Source organism: Fukomys damarensis, unplaced genomic scaffold (assembly GCF_012274545.1).
Source record: "Fukomys damarensis isolate Sample0158 unplaced genomic scaffold, DMR_v1.0_HiC HiC_scaffold_28, whole genome shotgun sequence".
In the NCBI taxonomy this organism is placed as follows: Eukaryota; Metazoa; Chordata; class Mammalia; order Rodentia; family Bathyergidae; genus Fukomys; species Fukomys damarensis.
The window spans coordinates 40418460-40436946 of NW_022900940.1; the positions used below are offsets into that span (position 1 = coordinate 40418460).

Genomic DNA, 18487 nt, shown 5'->3' on the forward strand with positions numbered 1-18487 from the left:
CAGCGACTCCCACCCGGTAGCCTCACCGGCCTCCCAGGTTGGGCAGATTAAGTGGTTGCCAGGAGAGTTTAACGGGGGGAGCCTATACTTGGGGATTGTTACTGGTTCCCAGGCTGTTTTCTTTGTTAACAAATCTCAGACAATGAAAGTCATTTCAAATTTAAAGGGCAAACTTGGACTAAATACACATAAACCGTGCCTTAAAAACAGAACAAGATTAAGTCAGACTAATCAGAAAAAAAAAAAAAAACTACATGCAGCATCACGGCAGGAAAGAGGTCTCTATACACAAACATTAATCAAAGAAAACACAAGTATTCCTATAGGAAAATGGGGGAAAGGATACCGCAATTCCCAGAATTAAGGAGACATGAAATGCTCCTCTTTTCACGTTAGCTATCTCTGAGGCGGTTTCCTCACTAGCAGGTAGTGGCTTAAGCATAATACCTAGGGAGGCAGCTGTATAGTGCACAGCACAGTGCCAGGCACGAGGTGGGTGAGCCCTCGGCATGGTTGTTAGCATTGCACTGGCCTGGTTTCTCCACCCATCTAGTTGAAGGGGCCGACTGCGTGGGCTGTAGGGGCCTTGCCCTCCTACTCGCAGGATTTTCCCACTCTACTAGAGGCCCTGTACAAGAACTGCATTTGGGGGTGGGGCAAAAATATCAAAGCATGGTGTGGAATGGATTAGTGCAGAGGACCCTAGGGAGGTAACGGGAACACAGAGAGTGCTTTTAGCCCTGACAGGTGATTTCTTCAAAGGCGGCAACATTTGGGTTGAGATCTGCAGGGAATTAGGAGTCAGGGAAAGGGTAGAAATCTTGGGGAAGGAGATTATAAAGGCATAGACAATAAATCAGGATATCTTCTAGGGTAGGGAAAGACAGCAGGAGGTCTTCAAATGGGCCATAGAAGCTACAGTCTCTTGTAAAACTGGTGAGAATTTTACAAGGCTTCAGTGTGATAAGACCTAGTATTCCCACAGGCTGGACTCTAAGCTACATTTCAACCTTATAAAAACTGTGAGTAGGGATATTATCCATACACTCTGAATTTGCAGCCAGATGTTTGAATGCAGAGCCAGAACCCTTAACCCAGTGGTAGTGAACCTATGGCAAGCTCGCTGCAGCAGCTGTTACATTCTAAGAGTTCTAAAAGGTTGGCCATCACTGCCTTAACTTCCATAGCAATATTTCCTTAATTCACTTTGATACTTTTGAGTCCTGTGGTCTGTATAGGAAGTTTAGTTTAACTTGTTATCTGTATGTTACTTAACTTGTTGCGCGTGTATTATTTACTAAAGTTATACTGCTATATTTTATATTTACAGCAAATCCAGAGCAACTTTATTGTTGTCATACATCCAGGCTCAACAACGTTAAGAATTGGTCGAGCCACAGACACGCTCCCTGCCAGCATTCCTCATGTCATTGCACGGAGACACAAGCAACAAGGCCAGCCTCTGTACAAGGACAACTGGCTCCTAAGGGAGGGACTGAATGTAAGTCGGAAATGGAGGTGCTGGAGACTAAGCCCAAAGTTGTGTCCTTGGGAAAGCTTAGACACTCAGGTGTACCTAGGAGTCAACATCTGCGTATTTTTACCATGTTTTTAAATAACAATGTCATTCAGCACATTTCATTTGTCATCTAAGGCTGTTTTAGATTTTTTTTTAACTCGTTACAACAAAAGTAAATCCCGTTCTTTAACCCACCAGGATTAATGTTGGTGTTAACAAAGGTAATCTTTAATGAAAGATACCGAATGGCATTCACTTAAAGTGATACGTCCAGGTCTTTATTAATAAACAGCTAGATTTTCTTCCAGATGTGTGTGTGTGTGTGTGTAGTATTTATGTAGTTTAAATAAAGCTCATTTTCAGTTCATTAGCAAATTGAATTGCTATAATAAGCACATACTAAAATTTTACATCAAACCATAATTTCAAGCCAAAAGAATATATTTCTTTTCAGTAAGCATTCACTCATCTTAATTTTGCAGGTGGTTATGGTTAGAAAAAAAAATTGTGATAGGTGTTCAATCTGTATATTGCATTACGGTTCACATCTGGCTTTTGAGTTTTAAATCAAGGACAGTTTTAAGAATTTAAGAGTTTTATTGCTGGGCATGTTGGTGCATGCTTATAATCCCAACACTTGCGAGGCTGAGGCAGGAGGATTGCCACAAAGGCTAGCCTGGGCTACATAGTAGTTCAAGGCCAGTTCAAACTACATAGCAAGACCCTGTGGCAAAAAGAATTTTTATAACTGTGATAGTAAACTTTGGGATTCTGTCCGTAGTTAGCACTCTTCTGAAGTCTCGTTGTAAGCTTCAGAACAATATGCCAATATAAGAGCCTGCAGTATCACAGTAACTTCAATACTTGTTAATTAAAGTAAAATATACAAGTATGGTAAAAAATAGAGTGAATGTGTAATCATATATAGTAAAAGACACACTGCTATAATCTCCCTCAGAATACTCCCCCCTCACTTCAAACATAACTTATTTCTCCATTCTTGCCACTTTTTATCAGTTCTAGAAATTCTTTTTCAAGTTTTCAGTTGTGCTGCTGTAGCTGCTGTGATGTAAGGGATAGATTCAAACTGTTTATCTTTCGTGATCATTTTGACTTTGGGGAAGAGCTGTAAGGTGCTCAGTGTCATATCTGGTATAAGACAGATGAGGACGTGCCCTAATGTTTTGTGAGCCTGCCTTTCTGTTGAATGGCACTCAGCAGCAACATTCACCGTACCTTTGATCACACTTGTAAATTCAGGGACGACTTCAGAGCTGCTTCAGAAAATGGCAAGAATGTTGGGATGGGCCGGGTGTGGTGGTGATGCCTATAATCGCAGCAGCCGAGGCAGGAGGGTCACCGCAAGTGCAAGTTGAAGTCCAGCCTAAGCTACACGGGAAGCTCAAGTCTAGTCTGAACTACAAAAACAACAAACAAAAAATGATGGAGTAACTGTGTTCAAAGCAAAGGAGCGTGTTTTGAGGTGCACTGATGGCCGTATGTCTTCTGTAATACAGTTTTTTAACCTTACGTATCCACCATGTTTTTCGTGTGAAGACATTGTTAAACTAATAGATGCATGGAAGTCTTTGAAGTGCTTTGTAAATCACTTGAGGTTATAGATTTCTTGCAAGTAGTTGGTTTTAGCCAGAACTCCATTTTGACTTTTTAGTTTATAACAGAGGGTTATCGCTTCTCGGCCTTTTGGCTAAGATCAAGTGTAGTATAACAGAGGGTTTCCTGGTTTTCTGTTGTTTTTTGCAGTGCTAGGGATTGAACTCGGCCTAGTAGAGAGGCAAGTACTCCACTTCTGAGCTATCCTTAGCCCTATTTAAAATTCTGAAATTCTTAAGATTACTATATTTGACAGAGATTAAGGATTGCTATTTGATGAGTGAACACTTTCTAATGATGTATTAAATTGACAGCATGTCATATTGCTTTCTCTTTTAACTGAATCCTTTACCCTGCCCTCCCCAGAAACCCGAGAGTAACGAACAAAGACAAAATGGCCTTAAAATGGTGGATCAAGCAATATGGTCTAAAAAGATGTCAAATGGTACAAGACGGATTCCTGTGTCTCCTGAACAGGTTCAATTAACTTTTTCCTCAGCTTTATCCTTTTTCCACCTCTTAGAGTATACAGTCATGTGTTGCTTAATGATGGGGACACATAGTGAGTACATCACTGATGTAGCCTCTGGACACCTAGGCTACACCTTACAGCATAAAACTCATAGGCTACAAACTACTGAATTATGTCGGCAGTTGTAGCACAGTAGTATTAATGTACCTAAACATTAAAAAGAGAATATAAAAGAGAAAGAATGGCACATGTCTGTAGAGCACCTAACATGAATATAGTTCCTGTAGCTGGGAGTTGCCTCAGTGAATATAAAGGCCTAGCACATTACTGTCCACCACTATGAACTCTACAGATACTGTGCACTTACGGCACACTGCGTTTACTTAATTTCTCTTTCTTTAAAAATAAATTAACCTAGCCAGGTGTGGTGTTGCACACCTGTACTCCCAACACTCAGGAGGCTGAGGCAGGAGGATTGCTCTGAGTTCAAGACCAGCCTGGGCTACATAGTGAGCTCCAGGTCAGTCTCAACTACATAGTGAGACCCTGTCTCAAAAAACAAACAAACAAATAAATAAATTAGCCTATGTTTACTGAAAATATTTTACTTTATAAACTAAAATTTTTAAAAACCTTTCACTATTTTGAAATAACATTTAGCATTTTTCCCCACTTTTGAATTTTTTTGTAAAAACTGAAATACCACCTTAGCTATGTCTGCAGTGGCTGCTGTTTTCCACCTCCACATCTGTCCCTCCAGGAGATCTTTGTGAGCAGCAGTGCACGGAGCTGTGGTTTTCTCTGGTAACAGTATTCTTCTAGAATACTTCTTAGAGGACCTTGCTCCATTTGGTTTAACAAATTAACTTTAAGAAAATATGTATGTAGAAGAAATAATTTCCAAAATAAAGATTAAAAAGTATATTGAGTTTACAAGCTGGTAATAGTTGATTGCTGCTGGTATCAAGGATTATGCACTGTACACAATTGTATGTACAGTATCTGCATATGACAGGCAGTGCAGCAGGTTGGTTTGTACCAGGAACACTGCAGAGAGGTTAGTAATGCTTGTGCCATGTCTTCTTGGTAGGTAATCAGTATTTTTCAGCTCTACATCATAATCTTGGGACCCTGTTGTACACACAGTCTGTCATTGACCAAAATGTCTTGTCCCACATGACTGTAATACCATTTACGTGTTTTCTCCATGTCATTATGCAAATACAAGTTAGGATTTCCTTTAAAAAAAAAACCCTTCATAATTATAGTATACCTGGAAGAGAGCAGGAGGAGGTGGTGGCGGCGGTGGTGGGCAAATGGCTCCTCCTCCTACCAAACGCAAGGACCCTTCCGTTAGAAGTCCAAGGATTGCTGTAAAGACAAGGGGGCCACCAAGGAATCTAGTGAGAAGGACGTGGCAGGCATCAGACCCGGAAGAGGTGGAGTGCTTCCTTTGGAAGCAGCAGCACCAGGTCTCAGTCCAGCTCCCCTCGAGTGCAGGCTCTAGCCCCAGCACAGGCTCAGGCAGTGGCTCCAGTTCCGCTTCAGCATCCAGCCGTTCTGCAAGCTCTAGTACATGCCGCGGCTCTCGTTCCAGCAGCTCCCCGGGCTCCCCAAGCCCTTCATGGTGCAAACATGACAACAGCCGGTGCTCCCGCTCCAAATCCAAACCACCTAAAAGAGATGAAAAGGAGAAGAAGAGGCGAGGCCCTGCCCCTAAACCCGCCAAAGTAGACATCGGGAGGCTTCCGGAATGTGGCTAAGGATCACATGGTGAAGATGTTTCCACCTATGGGAAGATTAAAATGACTGACTATGCCTGTAGGAAGGACGCAGCCTCATCTATCAACTGCTTTGCAGATATGGAGTTTGAGAATCCAGAGGAAGCCGAGAAGGTCCTGAAGCACATGGATGGAGGACAAATCGGTGGTCAGGAGATCACTGCTACTGCCGTGCTGCACCCCTGGCCTAGGCCGCTGCCCCGGCGATTGAGCCTCCCAGGAGAATGCTCCCACCACCACCCAGGTGGCGCGGGTCACCCCCATGGGTGAGGAGGAGGGCACACTCCCCGAGGCGCAGGGCCCCTCCCTGTACGCAGGCGGTCCGTTCTCCTGGCCGCCGCCGCCGTAGAAGCCGCCCTAGCTCCAGCTCTTCCCGATAGACAAGCCTGCCGAAGCTCGCTCCTCTTTAGTCCACTCGGCTCAGTCTTGTCTCTCCTCTAAAACAATGAGGAGCAGTAGGAGAGGACCCTCGGTCAGGCGGCTTCGGAGGCAGCGGTGCAGACACTTGTTCTTCAGGCGGGTTCTGGCTGCAGAAGTGCTCTTGGTCCGGGCTGTGCCCACAGAGGCACCCTGCACTTTTCTGTCTAAAAGCTCACCATTCACATCTCATGAGTCTGTGCAGCGGCTGCGTCTGTAGGAATGAGCAAGCCTGCAGGTGGCAGGATGTGCCAACCTTTCCAGACGACTTGGTGATCTGCTCTTACCTTGGGACCAACCCACCACTCCCATTAGGCCTGGCCCCCTGATCCCTGCTTGAGTCCTCTTCCTGCCTCTGGGATCAAACACCCTAGAAAGACTCCCCCTGCCCTGTGTTAGTTGTCATGACGATTCTGTGTTCTCACCTATACACCCACCCCATTTGTCTTCTTTACTCTGAACTGTTGGTGAGCAGTTGGAGAGCCAGCTGTGCAGGTTGTCCTGGAGCCACCCATTTCACCTGCCATTCGTGCAGGTTACCTTGGCAACTGTACATTGCTTTTTCTTTGGCTTTTATTGTGCAGTCAGTGGTATAAAATTTGAGTTTTGTAACTTTATAGCATTTTAGATAAGGTTGTATTTGTACTTTGTTGTGTAGAGTAAAGGAATTATATTGAATAAACCGAGGATTAGAATGCAGATTGAAAAAAAAAAAATGATAGGATACCTGAATCAGTGTCACAAGTACTTAGATAAGCCAGAAAATGTGGACAGTTGTGTTTCTCAAGGGAAGTAAATGAAAATTTATGTTCATACCCGAGCCTATATCCCGGTTCCCATGATCGTGGTGGAAAGCTGTTTTCTTACTACGTCCTTAGTTTCATATGATGAATCAAAATAGACATGTCGGGCTGGGGATTTAGCTCAGTGGTGCCAGTTCCTGCCTCGCAATTGCAAGGTCCCTAGTTCAATCCCCGCTACCAAAAAAAAAAAAAAAAAAAACGTGTCATATATTTGCATTCAATTTGAAACAGAAGTACAGTTTTAATTTTGGATTGATAGTGAGTCACAGCCTAAGTGTTAAACTCATGGGAAATATCAAGATTGTGGAAAAGGACAAGAGAATCCTTTTGTGACCAGTCTGTGTTTTGCAAATATCTCAGATTTGTGGTTAGAAAATTTACTGCTGTGTCTACTCTATGAGTGAGGGAGGAGAGGGACTCTTATTGCCGCTCCCCTTGAATACGAAGGCCCCTTCTCCTTTCAGGCACGCTCCTACAACAAGCAGATGCGACCTGCGATTTTAGATCACTGTTCTGGAAATAAGTGGACAAACACATCTCATCATCCTGAGTATTTGGTAGGAGAAGAGGTAAGAAACTTCCTTAGAATAAATCAAAAGAGGAAAACCTGATGTTACTCCTAAATTTCACTTTGCTACACAGTTCTAGTTCTCTGTAATCCCACTTCGAAGCCCAGTATCCATACGGTGCCCTGAATTGCTGAATGCTCCCTGCAGCATCTAGAATGTTGAGAAAATGTTCATTTCTGGCCTTAAATTTTTGAGATGTGAATATAGAGAACCCTAAAAGAGTGGATTTTTTGTTTTTTCTTTTGAGGTGCTAGGAATTGAACCTAGGGCCTTCACACTGAGCAACACCCCCAGCCTGTTTTTATTTTTAAGACAATGTTTCATTGAGGTACAGAGTTGCCTAGGCTGAGCTCAAACTTGTGATCCTCCTGTCTCAGCTTCCCCTAAGTGCCGGGATTATAGGCTTGTGCCACCACCCCTACCTTATTTTTTTTTTTTGACAGAGGGTCTTGTCACTCTAGTGTGGGCTCCAATTTGTGATCCTCCTGCCTGAGAGTTTTAACAGTGTATTTGTCTTCTTCCCTTCCTTTTCTAGGCCTTGTATGTTAATCCGCTGGACTGTTACAATATTCACTGGCCCATCAGAAGAGGTCAGTTAAATATTCACCCTGGACCTGGGGGCTCCCTTACAGCTGTTCTGGCAGATATTGAAGTGATATGGTCTCATGCAATTCAAAAATACTTGGAAATCCCTCTGAAAGATTTAAAGGTGAGATAAAATGCTTGCTCAGTTACTTGGATTGTCTTAAAGATTCTTGGCCAGTGCACGTTTATGCTTCTGAGTTATTTGCAAGATAATGTCCTTATTGACGCAGTCTGCATTCTCGGTTGGGTGTTGAGGATAATTTTTCTTCACTTAATTCTTCAGTGGTTTCTGTCTGTCTTGTGCTGTTTCTTTGGTGTCTTTTACTATTGTTCCTAAATCAGTAAGTTCACGTATGCTTATGTATTCCCTCTGTTTATTTTTCAGACATATTACTTGTCTTACTTATCATTTTATAAATTGGGGGTGATTCCAGGTTGGGTGCAGGGGTAAATTCAGAGGATGGTACAGAGGTTTGAGCTTTACTCCAGGCCTTCCCCACAGCTTCAGCTTTTGTGGAGAGAAGCCTCCTTCAGCACAGGCATGGAAGGATTGGATTTGACTGCACTTGGGTATTAACCTTGGACTTGAATTTAACCTTTTTGTATTTTTTTCTTTCTTGTTCTTTTTAGTATTATAGGTGTATCTTATTAATTCCTGATATCTATAATAAACAGCATGTGAAAGAACTAGTGAATATGATACTAATGAAGATGGGTTTCTCAGGTATGTCTGATATTTGAATGAAACATTTGAAAAAAAATTTTTTTTATTTTTTTGTGGTGCTGGAGATCAAACCCAGGGCTTTTTGCACATGCTAGGCAACTGCTGTACCACTGAGCTACACCCCCAGCCCTGCAGTGAGACCTACTTTAAATGAAATTGTTTTTTTCTTTTTCGATGAGAGCGTTCACCTGATTCACTGGTATAGGTAAATGCTTATTCTGAAAGGCTAGTGCTGCTAGACGCTTGCCCGAGGTTTACAGGTGCCTGACTGTAGTTGATTACTTTATAATCTTTATTGCTCCATAGCTGATTGTTCCTCTGCGTTTTGATTTTTAGGGATTGTGGTTCATCAAGAGTCTGTGTGTGCTACCTTCGGAAGTGGCTTAAGCAGCACTTGTATTGTAGACGTTGGGGACCAGAAGACAAGTGTGTGCTGCGTGGAGGATGGGGTGTCTCATCGGAACACTCGGTAAGGAACTTGGGAGGTAGCATTCCTTCCTCCCCTCCCCTCACAGGCTGTTCAGTTCATCACGGAATTATTTATGAGAAATTACATGTTCAAAAGTCTGCATATAGCAAACCAGCAAATTGTGGAAATGCGCATTCTAGTAATGCTAAAAACAGATGAATTTTGCCTTTATTGGAACTTTCTAATATGAACTCACCTCAGTAGCTCCTAAAAGTTCTGGTATGTGTTTTGTGATTTCCACAAAGGAAGCATAAATGTTAGCCCTTGTCTTTCATTGTGATCTACTATAGCAGAACTAATTACACACACAGAAAAGGTAGTCAGGCAAGTCATGTAGAAGAAAACAGATTTCTCAGCTGTGAATTCTCTGAGCATTTACGTTTCTTGTCACAGTTGTGTTCAGTTAGTGATGAATAACTTTATGGTGACTGTCTTCTCATGATATCATCACTGATTCATAAGTTAATGAGTAACTAACAGGAGCAGGTTTGCTCCATGTCTCCTGAGACATCTTGACACAGATAATGTGTATCTACTTAGGTAATGCCTATCTGGGTTCTGTGTAGCATTTTGTGGTGGTCTCAAGATGGCTTTTTCTCTCCCTCCCATTAGGTAGTCTAAATGTATAGAACAAATCTGAAAGAGGGTTCAAGCAGTTCATGAGGTTAATCTACTGCCTCACAACCCAATTTACAGTGCATTCTAAAACCCAGTGTGTTATTTGGATCACCCATTGTTTGGATTATCTAATGCCATTGATTCTCAAAGTGTGGAGAGAATGCTGGCCCCCAGTCTCTTCCTAGTATTTCAGGGATCCTCCCAAATCATAGAAACCTTCAGTTAATACACAGTTTTCTATGAGCCTTTCTGTCATAAGTTTGTCTTATCAGTACCTGCTAACCTTATATGCTTGTGAATGGGGAGAGCCAAACAGCTGTCCTATGGTGAGTATACATTGACTTGAAAATGAGCTGGGTTTAATAGTGTATTCTTTGTTTTTAATCTGTAATACATTTTTGCACACGGTACAACTTCTTGTTGACCCATTACTGGTTTTGGCTAAATTTCCCTTTCTCTTTTCCATCTTTCCATTCTATCCTTTGATTCAGTTCTTCCCTCCTACCCCCTTTGGTAGTGGTAGTTCTGGGGCTTGAACCCAGGCCCTTCCTCTGAGCTACATCTCCAGCCCTTTTCTTATTTTCAAATTTTGAGACAAGATCCCACTAAGTTGCTAAGTTACCCAGGTTAGGTTTGAACTTGTGATCCTTCTGTCTCAAGCTCCCAGAATACTGGGGTTACAAGTGTGTGCCACCACGTCTCATTCTTTTCATTCAGATCTTAAGAAACATTTATTAAAACTTGCTGGGGGCCGGGCATGGTGGCTCATGCCTGTCATCCCAGCACTCGGGAGGCTGAGGCAGGAGGATTGCTGTGAGTTCAAGACCAGCCTGAGCTACATGGTGAGTTCCAGGTCAGTCTCACTACATAGTGAAACCCTGTCTCAAAAAACCAAAAAAAAAAAAAACTTGCTGGGTTTTACTCTGCCTAATGGAGTTACTGAAACACCTTTGCATTTTTTTTTTTTTTTTAAGTACTGGGGATCGACTCAGGCCCTTGTGCTTGCGAGGCAGGCGGCAGAACCACTGAGCTAAATCCCCGGCCCATGCAGCTTCTTGACTCACAGATTAACCATCTGCTTTTCTCTCAACTTTAGGCTCTGTCTAGCATATGGGGGATCTGATGTGTCAAGATGTTTTTACTGGCTCATGCAGCGAGCTGGGTTCCCTTATAGAGAATGCCAGTTAACAAATAAAATGGATTGCCTTCTACTCCAGCACCTTAAAGAAACATTCTGTCATTTAGATCAGGTGGGAACAAAATAGTATTGCTGACTATTTTTGCTTTTGGGAGAATATTTAAACAATATCATGCTGCTCTTTGTAACCCAAGTTAATAGAGCCTTGAAGCTGAAGCTCTTTTGGTATGATTGTGTTGGTAAGGATGTGTCTGAGGCACAGGAAAAGAACTTGTTTTTTTTAATTTAATTAAAAAAAAATTTTTTTTGGCACTGGGGATCAAACTCAGGTCCTTGCGCTTGCAAGGCAGGCGGTGGAACCACTGAGCTAAATCCCTGGCCCAAGAACTTGTTTTAATAGGAAAGAGTTTAGCAAATTTCCCTCTTTGTATTAGTCTGATTTTATCATAAAGTATGAAGATAAAACTTAGGTTTAGCAAATACAACAGATAAGTACGTGGGAACAGATATTTAATTAAATGTTAAAACTTGAAGCACTTTCTTAATATTGTGAATAGTCACTAGTCACATCTTTTTTATTCCTGTCTTTTTTATTTTTGCTTTTAGACTTTTTAAAAACGTTTTTTTCAGGCAGTAAAATTCTAAATGTTAAAAATTTGAGAAATAAAAAGTGTTAAAAAAAGTAAAATAAAAAAGTTAAATTTTGCAATTATTGAGGGAGTGTATTGATTGTGGTCATTATTTGTATGAATGTATACCAATAGAAAAATGAAAATTGCAAGTGCTTGAAATTTTAGAAATATGAAATAAGGAAGCAAAGTGCAGTTGAACTTGTCTTACTAAGTTACAGTGAGTGTGGTACAGAGTTGTAAGATGGCCTTTTATGTGTGCGATTTAGATGATGGAGAGGCTTATGCATAATTTGAGGCGTTTACATTCATTTTTGCTGATTTACTGACAGCATCTTTTCCTGGAATCAGGACATCTCTGGGCTTCAGGACCATGAATTTCAGATTCGACATCCAGATTCTCCTGCCTTGCTTTACCAGTTTCGATTAGGAGATGAAAAGCTCCAGGTAACAGCATAGGTGTATATTTCCATAGGTAGCAAAGTGGTAAGATTTGGTCAGACCAAGAGACAGTGTGCTGTACAAACTGAGACTCTTGTGAGGTCAGAATATGGACTGTTTGCAGGTCAACCCCTAATGAACATTCAGCCTATGATAGAGTACAACTTAGATGGTCCTTAAGGACCGTGTTTTCAATTAGTCAGAATGTGATGTGTAATGTGTTGTTAGGGAAAGAGGCACCGCTTTTATTAGGACGTTATAAAGTAGATTATGAGGCACTTACTTCACATGAGCTTTGCGATGTCTCTCACTTGGTGTCATTTCACCTGTTCAGTTGGCTGAGTGGATTTTCTGACCTGTCGTGCTGCCTGGTCTCACTTAGAGGACTGGATCTGCCCATTTCATTGGAAGATTAAGATTTAGTTAATCTATTTGTTTCAGTAAGCTGTGTCTGTTCTTTTCCTGATGACTCTTTCCCTCTGTGTGTAGGCTCCAATGGCTTTATTTTACCCAGCCACTTTTGGAATTGTTGGACAGAAAATGACAACCTTGCAGCACAGATCCCAAGGTGATCCTGAGGATCCTCATGATGAACATTACCTACTGGCCACGCAAAGCAAGCAGGAACAGGTCTGCAGCAATTCTGGTGGGAGAGAAGAGTTTTTTTTTCTGAAGGAGAACCATGCCCAGTCTTGATAGATCATTGCCACCTCTGCAGCCTTCCTCAGGCTAATCCTGATACTGTGTTTATGTTTGCTTCTTCAGTTTTGTGCTACTGCGCTTTGAACCCAGGACCATTGAACTATATCCCCAGGCCTTTTTAAAAAACATCTTGACACAGAGTCTTGCTAAGTTGCCCAGGCTGGGCTCAAACTTTCCATCTCCCATTCTTGTTTCTGCCTCCCCAGAATGCTGGAATTATGGGCATCTGCCACCACAGCTAACTCCATTTTTATTTTTATTTATTTTTATTTTTGGAGACAGGGTCTTGCTACGCTGTTCAGGCTGGCCTTGAAATCACTATGTAGCCCAGGTTGGCCTCAGACTTCTAGCTCTCCTTCCCGCCTCAGCCTCCTCTTGAGTACTGGAACTATAGGTGTGCACCACCATACCTGGCTCACTGTTCCATTTTTAGAATAATAGATGAAATGAGTGAATTTAAAACTGGATGGCAGATTTCTTCCTTCAGTTGACACAAGTTTTTTGAATGCCAGTCCACACAATTGAAAGTGAGCTTTATGAAAGCATTTTCTTTTTCTTTGCTTTTTTGAACTGGAAAGTCATTCTTTAATGAGACTGATACAAAAGAGGGTGGAAAAATGGGCAACTCCTCTACAAAAATGAAAGCACTTTCTTTTGGCATATATTATTTGTTTATCTGCCTGCTTCTGAGTATTTATCCAATAGTATTTTCAGTACAGTCTTACCTACTCTGTAATTATAAGGTGAAAGGTATGTGACAGGCAGAAAGCTGAATTTTTTTCCACAGCTAGGTTTGCTAACAGGATCTCTACTGTAAGAGCATGAATTAAAGCTTTTATTTGCTAGTGAAATGTCAGCAGCTTATGATGGAGAGTAGATGAGGGCTGGAAACCTTTTCTAGTCTTTGTTCCTACCCCAGAGGCAAGCATGGGGTAGTAGTTAGGATCTGAAAATGAGGATTCCATGATAGCCAGTTGGCACATGGGTCCCACAGAAATGTTTCACTTTAACACTCTCTTGTAAGGAAGAAAGTCTGTCTGCATCGACGTTTCAGTTTTAAAACGCACCGGGTGGTGACGAGGTTCTGTCAGAGACTGCTTTGAGTTTTCCAGAACCACTTCATCCTGCCACTCCTAGCTCCTAGGAGGTGCATGCTAGGCAGCTCTGTGCATGCTCTCTTGTCCTAGTGATACGTAGTGATGGGCCAGAGGGGTGGGATCCAGAGAGACAACAGTGTTCTCCTGAAGTAATACCATTGATGCCATTATTGCCTTTGATTGATTTATAGTCTGCAAAAGCTACTGCTGACCGAAAGTCTGCATCCAAACCCATTGGATTTGAAGGGGATCTTCGAGGCCAGTCTTCTGATCTTCCAGAAAGACTTCATTCCCAGGAGGTGGACTTGGGGTCCTCCCAGGGAGACTGCCTGATGGCCGGCAACGACTCTGAGGAGGCTCTCACTGCTTTGATGTCCAGGAAGACTGCCATCTCGCTGTTTGAAGGGAAAGCCCTGGGCCTTGATAAAGCCATCCTTCACAGCATAGACTGCTGTTGTAAGCACATCTGAGGAGACTAGGGGATAGTAATGAAATGAGGTCACGGTAGAACGAATTGGTCCAGCCTAGGGTGTATTTGAGCATTGTAGTATATTCATCAAAAAACTACTGAGCACCTGCTCTCTGCTTCCCTTGCCAGATGCAGGGAAACAGTAATGAGATAGAATTGGCCTTATAGCCTAGAGAAAGACATCAAAACAAATTACCACACAAATGTGAAATTACAACTATAGTGGGTGCTACAGAGTTAAACTAAAGGGTCCTGACTGAGAGCTTCTGATTGACAGATTCAGTGAGGCAAGTTTTTACTTAATGCTGGAGAAGGTATGGAAGGTAGGAGGCACGGGAGGCTCTTAAATAAGCCATGTAAGGGACTTATGGTATGAGGGGGGATAGTCACGGATCAGGTGGCATTCCAGGCGGAGGAAGAAGTGTGAAGGCCGTTGTGGCCGGGAAGCAGGGTGTGGGGATGAGGTTAAGAGCCGGCGAGGACCATACACTGGACCTTAGGGGCTGCCTTGCAGGATTTGGTCCTGATCTTGCCGGGTGCGAAATGTGGAGGGTAGGGCAGCAGCATTCTCATGTGTGTCTTGCAGGGTTCCTCTGGTTGCAGGGTGGAGGGTGGAGGGAGATCTTCGAGGTGCTTGTGGCAGTTGTATAAATAAGAGATGACGGTGGCTCTCCTGGAGTGTTGGTGGGTGGACAGAAGGAATTTCACTGTCTCTTTCAGCATCTGATGATACCAAAAAGAAGATGTACAGCTCCATCCTGGTGGTGGGAGGTGGTTTGATGTTCCACAAAGCACAAGAATTCCTGCAGCACAGAATTCTTAACAAAATGCCTCCTTCATTCAGGCGAATTATTGAAAATGTAGATGTGATCACAAGGCCTAAGGTTTGTTGTTTCATGATGTAGGTTGGACTATGTGAAAATAAAAGGAGCATTAGTTATTTCTAATTGTGATGTATGTGGACAGATAAAATCCTGAGAGGCATGGCTTGTGTCTTAAGTCCTTGAGGGCCTGGGGAAGTGGAAAAATTACTTTCAACAGGTCATATATGTGGCAGAATGTGCTGGGGGTGGCTTCTGGGACAGTCAGGACAGCTCCATTTTTATCTCAGTTGTAATGAGCTTCTGTTGCTCCCTGGACTTGAGATCTTTAAGGATCTTTTTTGCCTTGAGCTATCTTGACACAAACCCAAAAACTTAGAAATAGATCATGTGTGTATTTCATTAAATCTCACTACAATTCTTGGCAATGTTCTTATTTTAACATATGTGGATATTTAATATTGTGGTGATTCATTCATTCATTTATTTAGGTACTCGGGATTGAACCCGGGGCCCTCACACTGAGCGACATCCCCAATTAGTGTTTTGTATTTTCAGATAGGGTGGGACTAAGTTGCGCAGGTGGGACTCAAACTTGAGATCCTCCTGTCCCAGTCTTCTAAGTGCTAGAATTACAGACATGCACCACTGTGCCCAGCCAGTGGGGATGTATTCCATACAGACATCAAGATTATTTTATGTGCTCCTGCCTGTAGCAACTATTTGTAGTAAAGAGGAACATACTCAGTAATAAAAATGAAGCTGCTTTTGTTGGTTGAAAGAGATCTGTTTGTGAGCCCTGCTATCTTTAATGCCAGTGGAAAATCTGGTTTATTACTGACTCAGCAAGTGTTCCTCCCAGCTGAAGTAAATGCTGAAATAGTTTTATCTGCTCATGCTCAAGTAACTCTGTCACTTGTCTAGGACATGGATCCCCGGCTGATTGCGTGGAAAGGAGGGGCAGTGTTGGCATGTTTGGATACGACACAGGAACTGTGGATCTATCAGCGAGAATGGCAGCGCTTTGGCGTCCGCATGTTACGAGAACGCGCTGCTTTTGTGTGGTGAAGTGGGAAGGAAAAGCCACAGTTGAAGACCAGAAACAAGTCTCTTGGTATAAAAGACTTGAAGAATGTATATATTTTAATTTATTGAATTACATCCTTAATTTTCATAGAAAATAAATGAATTCCACTTTATGTTCAGGATATAACATTGGTTTGATATTATGTGTTTTCATAGTTGGGACATTTGAGGATAAATATGAACTTACTCTTCAGTTGTAAACTCTTCTGCCCCTTTGGGAGGGTTTCATAAACTCTCCAGTGATGTCAGATGTTGCTGTTGAATGCCCTCCTTGGTGAATATCGCTGGATAACCGTGGAGATCCCCAAGTAGAGATGTGGACCCTTGACTCACCCTGCCCACCTATAGGTTTGCTGGTTTCCATCCCAGAAGACTTGAGAATGCATCAGTAAGATGCAATAAAGAGATTAGGCAGAATTTTAGAAGTGTACACTCAGAAATAGAGGGCGGGCCCTCTAAGAGGAGAAGTACCCTTGAGCTGTGTATGTTTCTGGGGGATTTAGGAGCGGAAATCCTAGGAATTGAGGATCTATGCAAAAGGAGGTTCTGTTTACACATGAAGGGGGACAGCTCTGCAGGCGAAGTGTGATGGGCCACTCCAGGTGATACAGCCCTAGCCCATCTTTAATGGAGTGCCTGTTGTAGTCTATAAGGTGGATAAGACCCATTTGCAAGTAAAAGGGAATTTGTTTCTGCAAGGACTGTAGGGATTTTTGACTGGTTTGTCCTGAAGTTGCAGTTTTTATTAAAAGAACAGTGTTGAGATTAAAAATCGCCTTGTTTCCCTTTTACCTGTCACACTTTGCCTGTCCTTCCTCAGGGGAGCCTAGGTGGACTTCCAAGCCTCATCAGTGGGCAGCCTCAGGCAGCCACGAGGGTGTGACTTGTGAGAGCTGGCTGGTCCTGCCACATTCCCTCTTGTCTAGGACACAGCAGGTATCTGAGTTCTGTACACTTGTAGTGTGACTTGTGTGTCCTCATGGAATTCCAAACAGTAAAAAGTGTTGTGGTTATTTTTGGTTCTGCTTTTCAGTTTTCTGCTGGAGTACAAAAAAGATTGGGACCCATTCAGGTTTAGATTCCCAGAGGCACAGATTGAAGGCTGGGCTGCCTGGCTTTCCTTAACTGGACTTGCTCTCAGGTGGGTTTAGGTAAAGAAAACTGTTACTTGACCAAACAAAACAATACAACAGCTGAAAGGAAAATCTTGTTTCCTTCCTAAATAGAAATGATTTGGGAGGGTGAAGCAGGAGGATCAAAAGTCTGAATCACCTGGGCAACTTAGAGAGACCTGTCTCAAAAATTAAAAGGTCTGATTTGTGCATGCCTGTAATCCCAGCACTCTGGAGGCTGAGGCAGGAGGATCGCTGCAAGTTCGAGACCAGCCTGGGCTACACAGTGAGTTCCACAGGAGTCAACTACATAGTGAAACCCTGTCTCAAAAAATCAAAAAAGAATTAAAAGGTCTGGGTATGGCTCAGTACAAAGGTCTTGGGTTCAATTTTGAGTACTGCCCTCCAAAAGGGGGGGGTGGAGGAGAAAAGGCAGATGTTCGATTCATAGGAAGTTGGTGACTGGTCCAAGTTTTGACCTAACCATATCCATCTTTATCACCAGTACTTTTCCAAGCACAGTGAAAACCATCCGGATAACTTAGTGAGCCTTGCCACATTAAACATACTGCCTCAGCCATTACTAAGCATCTGCTTATGAAGCTGGATGTGCAGGTTCTCACTTTATGCTTCTTCATTTGGATTTTTATTTTATCCATAAGACAAATATCTGGAATGACATGACCCTGGAAAGATAATTTGCAAATAGATTTTTTTGTGTGACCTTTGCATAATAAAAAGATGCTTTTAGGAAAGTAGAATTGGAAGACTTAAAATTCAGTAGTGCCTCAGCTCATGAATTTAATGTTTCCATGATTCCAAGCTTGCAATTTGGCTGCAGTCAGAATCAAGGAATTATGTTCGTGAACCAAGGCATATTATAGACAGCTAAGTTAGATAAAAATATACAGTTAGAAATAAATCAGACACATATTTAAATACCACATTGTTTTTCTTGTGTGAGAAACCAAAAGGGTAAATAATGACTAAAATGGATGATAGAAACTGGGAAGTAGAAAAAGTGTTCAGATGGGAGGGGGGATGGGGAAGGGAACAGAGGGAAAAGGAAAAAAATAAAGCTTTGGTAAATGAGGGGAAGAGGGTTGAAGGGAGGGAAAGGAAATGGGGGGGGAAAGAATCAAGATATGGACAGGTAAAAATTTCCCTATGATGAGTGATCATTATCAAAAGTATACTGATAAATTAATTTTTAAAAACATAGTGAAAGGTGGAGACATCAAAATTGTGGCTGGAGGCACATCTGAGGAAGGCAAGGCCTTGAGATTAAAATCACAATGGCTATACTCGTTTTCCTAAAGGATGAATGAAAACTTGAGATTATACTGTAATTGGTACCACCCAGTCCATTAAGTCCGGACATGCATCTCACCTGGATGGGTCACCAGAATATCCCGGATTGT

At 42.3% G+C, this 18487-nt stretch overlaps 1 protein-coding gene and 2 pseudogenes across 3 annotated transcripts in view; all 3 read left to right on the forward strand.

Moving 5' to 3' along the window:
* Actr8 (actin related protein 8) overlaps positions 1-17095 on the forward strand; it is a 17452-nt gene extending 357 nt beyond the window's left edge. Inside the window, exons 2-15 of one of the 3 annotated variants that reach the window (XR_784076.3) lie at positions 1331-1501; positions 3500-3610; positions 7071-7175; positions 7711-7884; positions 8391-8484; positions 8821-8953; positions 10668-10821; positions 11690-11785; positions 12269-12409; positions 13770-14034; positions 14768-14931; positions 15793-15982; positions 16775-16890; positions 16988-17095. Coding sequence is in view for 2 of the 3 variants with exons in the window: in XM_010643031.3 (XP_010641333.1) it covers positions 1331-1501; positions 3500-3610; positions 7071-7175; positions 7711-7884; positions 8391-8484; positions 8821-8953; positions 10668-10821; positions 11690-11785; positions 12269-12409; positions 13770-14034; positions 14768-14931; positions 15793-15936 (1752 nt within the window). In the remaining variant the exon portion in view is untranslated. The other 2 variants (XM_010643031.3, XM_033757100.1) reach the window with 2 other exon arrangements.
* LOC117283639 lies at positions 3208-3382 on the forward strand (annotated as a pseudogene).
* LOC104875489 lies at positions 4245-7063 on the forward strand (annotated as a pseudogene).
* Positions 17096-18487: the final 1392 nt, after the last annotated feature.